Source organism: Anolis sagrei, chromosome 2 (genome assembly GCF_037176765.1).
Source record: "Anolis sagrei isolate rAnoSag1 chromosome 2, rAnoSag1.mat, whole genome shotgun sequence".
Classification (NCBI taxonomy): domain Eukaryota; kingdom Metazoa; phylum Chordata; class Lepidosauria; order Squamata; family Dactyloidae; genus Anolis; species Anolis sagrei.
In genome coordinates, this window is record NC_090022.1 from 23,434,019 (window position 1) to 23,449,443 (window position 15,425).

General features: G+C 41.2%; 1 protein-coding gene across 1 annotated transcript; it reads right to left on the reverse strand.

The window, feature by feature from the left end:
• Nucleotides 1–334: 334 nt before the first annotated feature.
• Nucleotides 335–13,946, reverse strand: LOC132765146 (cholinesterase-like). The gene is made up of 5 exons (XM_060759338.2): nt 13,828–13,946; nt 6,387–7,872; nt 4,044–4,207; nt 1,541–1,652; nt 335–470 (listed from the first exon to the last, which is right to left on the reverse strand). The coding sequence occupies exons 2-4, from the start codon at nt 7,862–7,864 to the stop codon at nt 1,585–1,587; spliced, it is 1,710 nt and encodes a 569-aa protein (XP_060615321.2). The 5' UTR covers nt 7,865–7,872; nt 13,828–13,946; the 3' UTR covers nt 335–470; nt 1,541–1,584.
• Nucleotides 13,947–15,425: the final 1,479 nt, after the last annotated feature.

Sequence of the window (15,425 nt, forward strand, 5' to 3'; positions counted from 1 at the left end):
ACATCATTTCTATGCAACACTCTATTGGAGACCAAGTAAGTTTTTACTTACTTTAAAAGGGGGTTTTAGGGCTTTGGGGGAGGGGGGGTTGAGTTTCCAGGTGTTTTCCCGGGCCAGTCCCGGAAGAACATCTGGACACCCACCCCAGAAAGCGCATGCTCCTGGCATAAAAGGCTGTGTGGAAGCATCCCTAATCTTCAAATCACATTTAAGAGAAGGAAAGCCCCCCCCCCCACTTTGAACAAATCTAGCCAAGAAAACTCTTAGATGGGTTTGTCTTAGGGTCACCCTAAACTGGAAGAGATTTGAAGACACAGGACAAAAACAGCAACAGTTTTTTTTTGTATTCTACTTTTTATTTCATAAATTTCAGATCAATGAACTTCAAAATTTCAAGCAGCAATCTTCTTGGATGACTTTAGGCTCAACTTCAGAGGCAAAACCATTATGAAAGCCATGAGAACATTTACCTATAATTTTAAAAAAGACAACATAACGTGAAATAGTATATATTGAATCTAGTGCACCATTGAATGTAATGTGCTCCTCAATTTTCAAAAGCCCCAAACTGAACCCCCCACCCCATCCCACACCCCATCCCGCATTTGCTGGCAAATGTCGCAGTGGCAAAAAGTGCACTCTTTGTAATTTAGCCAAAAAAAATGGTGTTCATTACAGTTGCTGCATGCTTAAAATTACTTCTTTAAAAACCAAAGCATTAGGACACCAAACCTTCCAGCAACTAAAAGGAAAAACAGAGAAGTAGGTAACTCTTCCCTCTAGGAGCCTCTCCTGTTTAGCTTGCCTCGTCTTCCTTGGGTGCCGGCCCGTAGCCAGAATTTTGATTCGGGGGGAGCTGAGTTTGAATTGGGGGGGGGGCTGAGTCTGAGGGAAAGAGGGTCTACCCTAGCAAATCTTTTGTATTGTTACCCCAATACCCCCATGCATATGGGATATATTGAGCATGGTGATCAGATCATGATATGAATAAACATAACAGTTTAAATAATGTACCAGTAAGGCCTTCTCGCCGACCACCATGAGAATTTGGGGGGGGGGGGCTGAAGCCCCTCAAGCCCCCCCCCACCCCCGCTACATGCCTGCTTGGGTGAATTTATGCTATAGGAAGAATGCAGCTTGATACTGGATCAATGCTATAGAATCCTGGGAGTTGTAGTTCTGTGAGCTAGTAGCTTCCTTCTCCACATCCTTTCCTTCTTTTCACCATGGCTGTTGTCTAGAAGCCTCATGGCATTTCAGAAGCAAATTCCCCTTTTTCCTTTGGCTGGGCACTTAAATTACCATAATACTCCAAACAAATATGCACCTTAATTTTGGCAATGCGTTTTAGCCAAAACAGATGTGCATTAGACTCAAGTAAATGCATTCCAAGGGAGACCTTGGAAACTGATCTCATTTTCTGGAAAAGATACATATAACTGGATGTTTAGGGTTTTTTAATGTATGTATTTGCTTTGCTCATATTCCTTTATTCATCTTCTGCCCTTTCCACCCTTCTCTTTTCATTACTTCTTTTTACCTTCTTCAAGCTCCTTTGCTAGAACTGCATGGAAGTTCCTTTGGTTATGCTGTAGTCCCATTTGCCACGTTCTTCACGTGATCTGATGAAATGCAGTGGCCTTTAAGTTGCACTACAAAAGAAAAACAAAAGAAGTAAAGCTGATGGAGTCAGTTGAGTATTTTACTACATTCTCCTTATTCTAATTCTCATTGCTGCTTTTCTTTAGGAAGTCCAGAGACTGTGGATATCTGTTCTTCATTCTTACAATAGTTTAATGTCACTTTAACTATTATGGCTCATATTTAAACATTTTATAAATTATTTTGATGTTTTAAAAAGGAATGGGAGTGAGTGAATCTACTTTCACCTTTATTATGATTTGATTTATTTAATAATAATAATAATAATAATAATAATAATAGGTATTCAACCCTACACTGCCCAAATCTGCAGTCCCGAATGAGGAGTAGTTAGGTTAGGACCCTCCAGTGGTGCAGTGGGTTAAACCCCTGTGCCAGCAGGACTGAAAACTGACTGACAGGTCGCAGGTTCGAATCCGGGGGGAGGTGGATGAGCTCCCTCTATCAGCTCCAGCTCCTTATGTGGGGACATGAGAGAAGCCTCCCACAAGGATAATAAAACATCAAATCATCCGGGCGTCCCCTGGGCAACGTCCTTGCAGACGGACAATTCTCTCACACCAGAAGCGACTTGCAGTTTCTCAGGTCGCTGCTGATACGACCAAAAAGCTTAGAATAGACAGGTGCATGCCTTTAGCTTTTGACTTCTACTTTTATATTTTGGTGTGTGCTGCGTGTATTGAGATCTCTCCCTTCTTGTGTGTCAGGAGAGATGTGTGCTTGGAGATGTTTCTCTTTCTTTTGATCCCTAGAGAGATTGAGTTAGAGTAGCTCAGACCCAGTTATTTACTATTAACAAATGTAGTTATTATTTTTATAAATAAACCTTTAGTAATTATAAAGATTGAACTCTGGATCTTTGCTCCTAAGCTCTAAATTCTTTACAGCCACGTGGCACTGCTCAATTACAAGTATCCTGCTTTTGTATTTTGGATGCTCTGCTGTATTTTGGGTGTTTTCTCTAACAGAAAATCTTAATAATAATAATAATAATAATAATAATAATAATAATAATAATCCTTTATTTATAGACCACCCTATCTACCCAGGGGGAGTCGGGGCAGCTTCCAGGCAAAAAGGCAAATATTCAATGCCATTTTCCTACTTCCAACAGACCTCACTACCTCTGAGGATGCTTGCCATAGATGCAGGCGAAACGTCAGGAGAAAATGCCTCTGGAACATGGCCATATAGCCCGGAAAAACCTACAACAACCCAGTGATTCCGGCCATGAAAGCCTTCAACAATACATTCAATGCCATGATGATAGACAAACACATAAATCAAAAACAGTGCAAGGTAACATCATTATAAACTCATAAATTAGTAAGCAAGAAAATAAAATTAATAATTAAATAAGCATGATTATCTAAACAAACACATAAGCTCCATAAAACCAACAATATTTTAACCTGAGATTTTATGTATTTCAATATACTTCCTTAGATGCATTGAAAGACTCTAAGGAAATGGATCAAAATCACAAAACCTCAAGCTAGCTAGACCTGAAAGAGCTGCTGGATTTCTTCTTCCTCCTACCCCAATAACATGCCTATCTTTTTCAACATTGTTGCAGTTTAATGCTGAATAAATTCTTAGGATGTATCTGTAGAATTAATGCAGTTTGACACCACTTTAGCTGCCATGGCTCAATCCTATAGAACCATGGGATTGGCAATTTAGTGAGACAGCAGTGCTCTTTGGCAGAGAGGGCTAAAGACCTTGTAAAATTACAACTTCCATGATGCCATAGCATTTACCATGGCAGTTTAAAGTGGTTTCAGACTGCATTGACTATACAATGTAGATGCACAGTGTAGACACATCCAGCCCTCTTCTGACAATGTAGTGATTTGCAAGAGTCAACCACAGCAGCTGGCCAACACAAGGGGCTCACTGCCAAGAGAGCACCAACAAATGGTAACCAAAATAGCCCAGGTTGAGGTATTTATTGGCATTGTTACCAGGGTGTTAAAAATACTCAATGACAACCTAAATCCTGCATCAGAGGCTGCAATTCATAACTTCACAGATTTGTAACTGTGTCCCTGGCAGGAGAAAGCATATTGTGGGGAGTCCTGCTTGGTGCCCTGCTGCTCAGTAGGAATCTCCATTGTGCAATGAGTACCATAGCATTCTAGTGTGCAGTATGCACACAGCGCTTCATGCAGTCATACCAGCCACATGACCTTGGAGGTGTCCACGAACAATGCTGGCTCCTTGGCTTAGAAATGAAGATGAACACCAACCCCTAGAGTCGGACACGACTGGACTTAATGTCAGGTGAAAGCCTTTACCTTTAACCTATGCACACTATGGGAGACATTCATGCAATAATTATGGCAAAATTATTTCTATAGTGGTGGGGAATTTTAGCTCACATCTTTTTCTTGCATTTGACTGCTGAGCTGCCAGAAAATTGCACTGATGGACAGGTGCTATTGGCATGATCCGAGGTGCCTCTGTGTCGATATGGAAGGCATTCTGCTCTGTAGCATTGTAGAGTGGCCACTGTACCTTGCTGGGTTCAGATCCAGTGGGATTCCTATCAAAGGAGATTAAAAAACATACACATTTTTTTAAAGAAGCCAATGTAATTCTAGGCTGCATCAAGAGAAGTACAGTGTCTTGACTCAGGGGAGTAATCATATAACTCTATTCTGTTTTGGTCACAACTCACATGGAATACTGTGTCCAGTTCTGGGCACCACAATTCAAAGACTGATCAAATAAGACTGACCAAAATAAGAAAAGGCCTGGAAGCCAAGCCCTGTGAGGAGCAGCTTAGGGAGCTGGGTATATTTAGCTTAGAAAGGAAAAGGATAAGAGAGGACCTGATAGTGATATCTCAAAGAATGACTCAAGGAAGTTTGTTTTCTGCTGACTAGGACATTTAACAATGTTGGGTTGGATGGGTTGTTGTAGGTTTTTCCGGGCTATATGGCCATGTTCTAGAGGCATTTTCTCCTGACGTTTCACCTGCATCTATGGCAAGCATCCTCAGAGGTAGTTGGATGGTAGTTGGAAGTTGGGTTGGATGACCGTGATCTCTTCTAACATTATGATTCTATGAAACTCAGAAAGGATGGAACCAGCCTGACTTCCCTTGTAAAGGAATTCCACAATTAGGCTAATGCTATGGGGAAAACCCCACCATACATGCCTACTAGCTTAATGCAATGGAGTGGGATAGGTACCATATATACTCGAGTATAAGCTGACCCAAATATAAGCTGAGGCACCTAATTTTACCATTAAAAAAGTGGAAACAGTATTGACTCGAATGTAAGCCGAGGGTGGGGAACGCAGAAGTTGTTACAGTAAGTCATAACAGGATCAAGTATGTGTGTGTGTGTGTGTGTGTTAAAGAAAACCTTATACTGTTGATTATTATGTGCAGCTGCTAATGTAGATCAACTAGTAAGTTTGGACCACACCCAGTGGGGTGTAATTGTATGGGTTTTAGAATACAGTTTAGCTTTTGCTCTGAGGAGCCTTTGCTCAGGCATTTTGCTCCGCCTTTTCTACTGCTCTCTCATTTATAAAATAATAATAAAACTTTATTTGTACCCCGCTACCATCTCCCCAAGACTCGGTGCGGCTTACATGAGGCCAAGCCCACAGCACATCAATAAACAAAAGCAATTGGATGAAGATAAAGAAGCCTTATTCTGTATTGCTTACAAGGACTGTGTAAGTTTGTTGCACTGTTGATTTTTGCTTGCAACATTGCAACCATATGTTTTAACTCGGCTGATAAGAGTAAAGTTTTTCTGTTCTTTTCCCTCTTGCATGTGTGCCATGTTATTGTGTCTTCTGCACTGGATCTGACTGAAACAAGCTATGCGCAACAGAAGCTACTGGTCAAATTCAAAATAAAAATAGATACCAATCAAATTACATTAATTGAGGCATCAGTAGGTGAAATGTTTTTGAATATTTACATATAAAACTGTAATTTGGCCCAACTGATTAAATCTTCTTCAATGTAATGTGTTTACATATCCTTCCAATAATAATAAAGAGAGTAAAATAATTAATGTATCTCTCTAACAGAGGTAGAGAAGAATGGGATACAAACGTTCTAAATAAATAAATAAATAATAGAGTAAAATAATGTAAATGTAATAATAACAGTAATAATAGAGTAAAATAACTGTAATAATAGAGTAAAATAATAAATGTAGCAATAACAATAATAAATGTAGAAATAACAATAATAAATAATAATAAATAATAAATAGCAATAATAAATGTAACAATAATAATTTGTTGTTGTTCATTCGTTCAGTCATTCACTCTTCGTGACCTCATGGACCAGCCCATGCCAGAGCTCCCTGTCAGCCGTCACCACCCCCAGCTCCTTCAAGGTCAGTCCAGTCACTTCGGCCCCTCTTCCTTTTTCCTTCCATTTTCCCCACCATCATTGTCTTCTCTAAGCTTTCCTGCTTCCTTATGATGTGGCCAAAGTACCTCAATTTTGTCTCTCATATCCTTCCCTCTAATAATAATAATAAAGTAAAATAATAAATAACCTTGACTCAAGTATAAGCCAAGGGGGTCATTTTCAACCTAAAAAAGGGCTGAAAAACTAGGCTTATACTTGAGCATATACAATCATAGGGTCTTCACTAGATATCATAAATGTGACAAGGATGTGGGATGTGAAGTGTGTCCAAAACACTGAGTTCAGGGACATATTACAGAAACAGTTCATGCCTTACCCACTTCTGGCAAACTCTGCCCAGTACCGCATTAACCTCCGGCTCAGTGCAGCATCAGCTTCTGTAATTGTGTCATTTTTCCCTAGTACGGCTGAAAAGGTCCCAAACAGGTAAGGCACTTCAACTCCATGCAGTGCACCCATCCACTCATACCAAAGGGAGCCAGAGACACGGCGATTGAAAGAATAAACATAGAGAGGACTTCCAGAGGTTTCCATTTTTGCAGTGACCTCAGCTAGTGGGCACAAAAAATAATAATCTCGGAATAAATGAGACAAAGCACTGAGGTACTGTCCTGGCCCATGTGTGTCTTCACTGTACTTCTTTGCTAAAGCTTTGACAATGCTATCTTCAACCTGCTGTTGGAACATCATATTTATTGCTTGCAGAAGCTCCTCCCAGGTCAGTATTCCACCATTGTTAAGGATGTTATGATTCACAAATACGGTAAAGATGGACCCTTCATCTCTGGTGATGCCTAGGAGTAGTGGTTTGTCATGACTGAGCCCTGCCTCTTTAAGCTTTTCAATTTCTTCAGGAAGGAAGTCTCCATCTGAAGTGGGTCCGTGGAATTTCTCCAAAAAATAAAACCCACCCTCATCAGGATCTACCTTCCGTAGGCAATTCACCACATTACGTAGACAGCTCTCTGTATCACTGTGATTTCCTTGTTCACAATTCAGAGCCTCAGACAACCTCATGGCTGCCCACATGGATTCATTAGGATGCCTCCAAGCCCAGGGGGCATTGGGAACTCCGCTCTGAATTACTGCATGGGTAAAGAGAGGTCGGCTTGCTGGTGATAGGAGATGGAAACCTACAGATGCTGCTCCAGCGCTATGTCCAAGGAGTGTCAAGTGAGCAGGATCACCCCCAAAGGCAGCTGCATTGTCCTTCACCCATTTCATGGCCAAATTCTGGTCCCACAGTCCCATGTTCCCTGGGGCTTCTGGTGGGAGGAAGAGAAAGCCCAGAACTCCAAGGCGGTAATTCATGGAAGCCACAATTACATTCTCAGCAGCAGCTAGAGCGGCTCCATTGTATAAATCCAGAGAGCTGGCGCCAGCAACGAAGCCCCCACCATGGATCCAAAGAAGCACAGGAACTGGTGTGGAGGGCCGTGGGTGAGGGACCCAGATGTTGAGGAAAAGACAGTCCTCTGAGTGAGGCTTCTTGGCAACCCACATGTTCACAAACATCAAACCGAAAGGATTTTTTTGGTAGCAAGGGCTTCCATAGCTAGTGGCCTCCAAGACTTGACTCCATGGCTGATGGGGAAGGGGCTTCTGAAAACGCAATTTCCCCAATGGAGGCTCAGCGTAAGGAATGCCCAGGTAGGCTGTCACAGTTCCAGAATCAGTCAGGACTTTTTTCCCTTTAATGGGCCCACTGCTGGTGTTGACAAGGGTGTCATCCTCTTCAGAAGCAGAACAGGAAATGAGGAGGAAGAGGAAGATTGCAGGGAGAAGAGTGGGCATTGCAGCTGCTGGAAGACATAACCAAGGAGTAGAAGATACATTTTGAATCTGGTTTAACACACATACTTCAACTGGAATCCTATTTATTAATCCCAGTTTGAACAGACTCATTGAAAAGTATGTCAGCTACATAAGTACATCCCACCAATTCAAATTAGGACTACCAAAAAGATTTTTTTTAATATAAAATCTTGGCCATTAGCTGTAGAGGACAGAGGAGAGATATAGGCTAGACCTATTATGCTGTCATATAATGCAGTTTGAAAATGCATTATATGGTCAGTGTAGAGCCATATAATTCAAGTGAGCCTACACTGACCACATAATGCAATTTGAAATTGCATTATATGACAGTATAGATCCAGGCTTAGTCTTTCCCCCCTTTGTCTCCTCCATCTTGAATATCAGGGTATTAGGTCTTATGCTTCACCAGGGATCCCTGGTGGCACAGCGGTTTAAACCACTGAGCTTGCCAGTTCGAATACAGGGAGCAGGGTGAGCTCCCACTGTTAGGCCCAGCTTCTGCCAACCTAGCAGTTCGAAAACATGCAGATGTCAGTAGATCTGTATTGTCGAAGGCTTTCATGGCCGGAATCACTCAGTTCTTGTGGGTTTTTTCGGGCTATATGGCCATGTTCTAGAGGCATTTTCTCCTGATGTTTCGCCTGCATCTATGGCAGGCTTCCTCAGAGGTCTGCTGGAGCTGGGGAAAAAGGGGTTTATATATCTGTGGACTGACCAGGGTGAGACAAAAGGCTTTTGTAAGTTGGGCTAGGTGTGAATCTTTTCAACTGACCACCTTGATTAGCATACAATGGGCTGACTGTGCCTGGAGCAAACTCTTAATGAAAGGTGCTTAGATGTCCCTGCCTGTTTTTCTCTCTGCTGTTTTAATTTTAGAATTTTTTAATACTGGTAGCCAGATTTTGTTCATTTTCATGGTTTCTTCCTTTCTGTTGAAATTGTCCACATGTTTGTGGATTTCAATGGCTTCTCTGTGTAGTCTTACATGGTGGTTGTGAGAGTGGTCCAGCATTTTTGTGTTCTCAAATAAAATGCTGTGTCCAGGTTGGTTCATCAGGTGCTCTGCTATGGCTGATTTCTCTGGTTGGAGTAGTCTGCAGTGCCTTTCATGTTCCTGGATTCTTGTTTGGGCGCTGCGTTTGGTGGTCCCTATGTAGACTTGTCCACAGCTGCATGGTATATGGTAGACTCCTGCAGAGGTGAGAGGATCCCTCTTGTCCTTTGCTGAACGTAACATTTGTTGGATTTTCTTGGTGGGTTTGTAGATAGTTTGTATGTTGTGTTTCCTCATCAGCTTTCCTATGCGATCAGTGGTTCCCTTGATGTATGGCAGGAACACTTTTCCTCTGGGTGGATCTTCATCTTTACTCTTGTGGCTTGTTCTTGGTCTTTCAGCTCTTCTGATGTCTGAGGTGGAATATCCATTGGCCTGTAGAGCCCAGTTGAGGTGGTTCAGTTCATCTTGGAGGAGGTGGGGTTCACAGATCCTCTCACCTCTGCAGGAGTCTACCGTATACCATGCAGCTGTGGACAAGTCTACATAGGGACCACCAAACGCAGCGCCCAAACAAGAATCCAGGAACATGAAAGGCACTGCAGACTACTCCAACCAGAGAAATCAGCCATAGCAGAGCACCTGATGAACCAACCTGGACACAGCATTTTATTTGAGAACACAAAAATGCTGGACCACTCTCACAACCACCATGTCAGACTACACAGAGAAGCCATTGAAATCCACAAACATGTGGACAATTTCAACAGAAAGGAAGAAACCATGAAAATGAACAAAATCTGGCTACCAGTATTAAAAAATTCTAAAATTAAAACAGCAGAGAGAAAAACAGGCAGGGACATCTAATCACCTTTCAAGAAGAGTTTGCTCCAGGCACAGTCAGCCCATTGTATGCTAATCAAGGTGGTCAATTGAAAAGATTCACACCTAGCCCAACTTACAAAAGCCTTTTGTCTCACCCTGGTCTTTCCACAGATATATAAACCCCTTTTTTCCCAGCTCCAGCAGACCTCTGAGGAAGCCTGCCATAGATGCAGGCGAAACGTCAGGAGAAAATGCCTCTAGAACATGGCCATATAGCCCGAAAAAACCCACAAGAACTGAGTGTCAGTAGATCAATAGGTACCACTTCAGCGAGAAGGTAACAGCACTCCATACAGTCATGCTGGCCACATGACCTTGAATGTGTCTATGGACGACGCCAGCTCTTCCGTTTAGAAATGGAGATTAGCACCATCTCCCAGAGTCGGACACGGCTAGACTTAATGTCAGGGGAAACCTTTACCTTTATCTTACTTCATTTATGGAGATCTGGGAATTAGTATGGAACACACAACCCAGCTATGGGACTGAGGAAGGAGTAGTGGCATTTTAGGGTGCAATTTCTAGTATATCAAGAAATGTAACCACTCCACTTGTACAAAGCCCACTGGGCACTTCTTCCGGAACAATTGTTCTAAGATTACTGCTCCATGACTCAACAAAACACATGTTCGTCTTATTCTGTATTGCAGCAAATCATACCAACGATCTCACGATCTTATAGGATTCAGGGAGTTGTAGTCTAAAAAGCAATCTGTCTGCACTCTGGCAAAATATGGAATGCATAGGTAATCCTGATCCTTCTGTAGATAGCTAAGACTATTAGTATCATTTAATTACTTCTGCAACAATCTTTCCCCATGCTTTCTTGATATGTCGGTCATATTTAATCTTCTGCTGCCCCACTATTTCAGCAGCTTGAAAATGTCCCAGTTGCTCACTCCTCTCATGTTCTTCTTTGACCACAATGTATTTCAGTTGCTGTAGAGTGAGTGCAAAGTACAAAAGTATCTTGTACATGTTTAGTTTAGCAAGGGGGAAGAAGAAGGCCTAACTTTCTCAGTAAGTTCAGGCAAAAAACACGTTCTGCGGTCTCTCTTAGCTTGTGTGTTCTTTCTCAGTACCATTTTCCATCTTGTCCACGCTGATATTGTTTGGTCACATCTGTCCTGATTTTCAACTACGAAATGTTGGACAGAATGCTTTTCCTCAAACAATCCACAAAAAATGTGTTGCACTGAGAGCTGCTACAATAATAATAATAATAATAATAATAATAATAACAACAACAATAACAATAATTGATGTCGCCATACCAGGTGACAATCGCATTGAGGAAAAACAACAGGAAAAACTCAGCCATTATCAAGACCTCAGAATCAAACTGCAAAGGCTCTGGCATAAACCATACAGGTAGTCCCAGTGGTCATTGGCACACTGGGTGCTGTGCCAAAAGATCTCAGCTGGCATTTGGAAACAATGAATATTGACAAAATCACAATCTGTCAACTGCAAAAGACCACCTTACTTGGATCTGCACACATCATTCAAAAATATATCACACAGTCCTAGACGCTTGGGAAGTGTTCGACTTGTGATTTTGTGATACGAAATCCAGCATATATATCTCGTTTGCTGTGACATACTGTTTTTTGTGTCAATAAAAGAAATAATAATAATAATAATAATAATAATAATATATTGCAGTCAGTCCTCCACAATTTCAAGTTCAACTTATGCAGATTTGATTCTCTAGGAATCTCCAGGACTTTCCATTGAAAATTGACCATAGACTTGTGCTGAAGGAACTAGCAATTCCTAGGGCTTATCTACACAGGCATAATAGCCCACACCATGTAGTCAGTCCTGGCTGTCTTCATGATTTTCAAGGACTTCCAGTCCTTATCATGGGGTAAAATGAGTTAGTCTGGTTTAGACCTGCATTAAGAAAAGTCAGAGTCTGCTCTTGAGTTTGAGCAATCTCCCCTCCTCCTTCCTGGTTGCATGTGTTAAAGTCAGTATGGGGTGCAAGCAATGGCAAGAGATCTCATGAATCACTGCAGAGACAGCAATAGGGATGGTAAGGTGATAGTCCTGCGGGGCCAAACCAATGTCAGCCTGGCTGGGTTGACAGGATTTTGCCCTGCCACAAACTGGGGACAGTGTGTGTGGACACCTCAGGGATCAGTCCAGATATGCTATTAGAGAGGTAACCTCTCAAGTAAAAAGTGGGATTTATTATTTGCAGTTTTTCTACTTCTGCAGAGATTCTGCACCCAACCCCTGAAAGTGGATGATTTACTGTGTTTATTCATTCACTGAACCATTTCTAGCTTGTCTTACATCCGTTGTGAGAATGGATTTGCACATATAGTTGCTGATCTGACTTGGTGCCCAGATATGGGGGTAGTGGGTTTTTGTTCTTCGTGGTTACTGATCCAAATTAAGGTATGTTCCTACTACTAACATAGGGATCACTTTTTCCCATGTGAATGGCTGGCAAGGGGGACATGTTCCAAACTGCAACCACAGTATGGATTATAACGGATTAAAGACTACTTTAGTTTTTTTTTAAAGAAAATTTATCCAACTGCTGTAGGTTTTTTTTTTTTTTTTTGTCCAGGCCTCAATGCCTTATATTTCAACCCCCAAGGAAAAGTTGTTCAGCACCAGACAACAAAGGAAATTCCACTCATTCAGGGATGCATAGAGCAGTAGTGTTGATCATGACAACACTGCATGATTCATGTATCTTCGTCCAACTGCTGAAATTTCTCCTTCTCATCATTATTAAAGAGACAGGAGATCTCTCATTTATTTCACTGAAAAACCCTGTGTTCAGAGATATCCCTTTATCATTTCAAACACGCCATAACAGTCTCCATAAGATGTGTGTAGGTCAAGAGTACATAAATACCAAATGTTTGGGGGGTGCACACACCTCCACCTCATTGTGGGCTTTTATTTTTAAATATTGCCAGCCTGCCAAAGATCTCTGAGCCAAACAACAATGATTTGAAATAATTTCAGGTATACTAAAAGCATTGTAAACTGTCCAAAACAATTTAAAGCATCATACATAATAAAGAAATGTTTAAACTCCATAAAATGATCAAAATCCGGAGATGTTTCCTGTCGTAGAAGGAATTCCTACAAGTGTTGCTTGTTTGGTTTGGGGAGTAGCAATGCCGGTAGGAATTCATCCCAAGTTATCTATAAAGGTGTGTGTAGGTCAAGAGTATATACATTCCAAATGTTTTGGGGTGTGTGCACACTTCCACCTCAAGATGGTCCTTTATCTTGCCAGCCTGCCAAAGATGGCTGAGCCAAACAACAATTTGAAAAAATTCCAGATATTCTTAAAACAATGCAAAATGTCTAAAACAATGTAATGCACTATACACAATAAGACTCCATGAAATGATTAAAAACTGGAGGGCTTTCCTGTTGTAGAAGGAATTCCTACAAGTGTTGCTTGTTTGGTTTGGTAAGTAGCAATGCCTACTGAAATTCATGGCATTAAAACTACATTCTGGAAATCCTAGAGCTAGAGTAACCATTCCAAAACAGTTGGAATACAAGACAAGCAACACACATGTTTGTATGTCCAAACATGTGTACATTATTTATTTATCTACCATATTTCACCCCGAAGGGGACTCAAAACGGAAGATCATCCCCAAGATCATCCCCCAAGTCTCTGCATAACACATTCCTCCCATGGTGAGACTGCAGAGAAGAGTTCTTACAGCGGATGCCAGTACTTGGATATGTATATATAGGCCCCATCTACACTACCATATAATACAAATTGAAATTGCATTATATGGCAGTATAGATGAGCCCATAGAGATTGGTGCTCCTCCAAATATCCAGTTTTGGACAGCCAGTGCAATTCCTTTAGCACCAGCACTGTGAAGTCCATATGATGCCAGGATGAGAATAGTGTTTCTACCAGAAAGTGTTGAATTGCAGCTCATAGCATTTTTTCACCCTTGGCTAGGATTGCTGCAGACTGCTGTCCAATTACATATTTGAAGACCATGATAAGCCCCAACCTTGCTGTAAGTAGTGATAGGCCTTCTACATCTGATGGACTCACCTCCCTGAGTCTTGCTAGTCCTTGCTGTCCCCTGTCCCCTGTAGCTCAGTCCAAATAGAAAAGTTGGATGGAGAGGCTTCAGCAGAAGTGCTTTTTAAGTCTTGCAACTAATACCCAGGGAGAAGGCAGCTCATCTACATGTATGTTTACAAAGGGCAATGACCATTTGGTCCCAGCTTGCTCTGCGGAAGTTTGGGTAAAAGGACATTGTGTAAAGAGACATTGTGTAAATGGCAGTTCGAGGAAAAGAGTGCAGTGGTTACTGAACTTTTCCCACCTTTCAGCCAGAGTATCCCTGAACAGCATAAAAACAAGACTCTGGGCCCATCCACACAGCACCTAAAACACAGCATTTACCAGGTTAGAAGGGAGAGTGTGGCTATATGATGCTACCTGATATTCTGCGCTGATTCGTTGCAAAAGATAGGGGAGGGCAGGAAACAGGGTGGAAAGGTCCCTTTTATCCCGATACCATCTGGAAAATGGTCTTTAGTAGGGCTGGGTAACCACGGAAAAATTTGTTTCTAAACTCGATTCGTTTTTAGGGGGTTTTTGCGTTTCGTTTTTTAAAAGAATTCCGAAATTTTCCTTTAAAAAAGTTCGAAATATACGAAATTTCATAAAATTACGAAACAATTATGAAACGATTTTGAAACAATTACGAATCGATTCGTTAATGGCAGACGCGATTGCGCAATATGCAAAAAAACCCTCCAAATGGGACAGGGGGAACTTCTGAAGCTTCCCTCTCCCTCTGTTGTTGACTGTTGGTGTGATAATTTATTTTTTATCACTGATAAAACAAACAACAACCCTAAAACTTGCACCAGACATACGGAAATAATTACGAAACAATTACGAAACAATTACAAAATAAATTGAAAAAATTCGTTTCGATTTTTAATTACTCCTGCATGGCTCAATATCAGATCGTAAGCTAATTTAAATACGAAATAATAATGAATTACGAAATTAACGAACGAAACCGCCCAACCCTAGTCTTTAGCCTTCTTTGCTAAAGAGTGCTGGCACCTTTCCAATCTACAAATTCCAGGATTCCACTGAGTCATGGCAGTTAAAGTGGTATTAAACTGCATTAATTTGATTATGTAGGTGCACCCTAAGTCATATGTCTTCTCATATTTGAACTCTTTAAAATATCTGCAGGCATGGAGGTGTGTGAGTGTTTACATACACATTTACCTCACCAAGGTCACCATTTGTGTGCAGGACCCCAAGTTATTTTGCAATGTATGTTATGTAGGGTTCAAAGTCTGCCCCAGCAATCATTACTGCCTTGTTGACAATGTTTTAGTTGTTATACAATATTATTTTGTGTTTCATGAAAAGAGAAAGAAAAATCGGGAATCAGGAAGCAGTAAGCATGCTTTTTTGATGTAGTTTTCTCTGTAGTATGGAGATAGTTCACTCAGTATGGAGATAGTTCTACCTTTAACACAGATAAGTATAGATATTTTTGATCTCCGAAACAAAGGCTTAAAGCTGTTATGCCTTCCTTGCTCTCAGTGTTCATAGATATTGTGACAGGTGACATTTATTTTTAAAAAATAATGTCACCAGCTACAGAAGTGGGAATT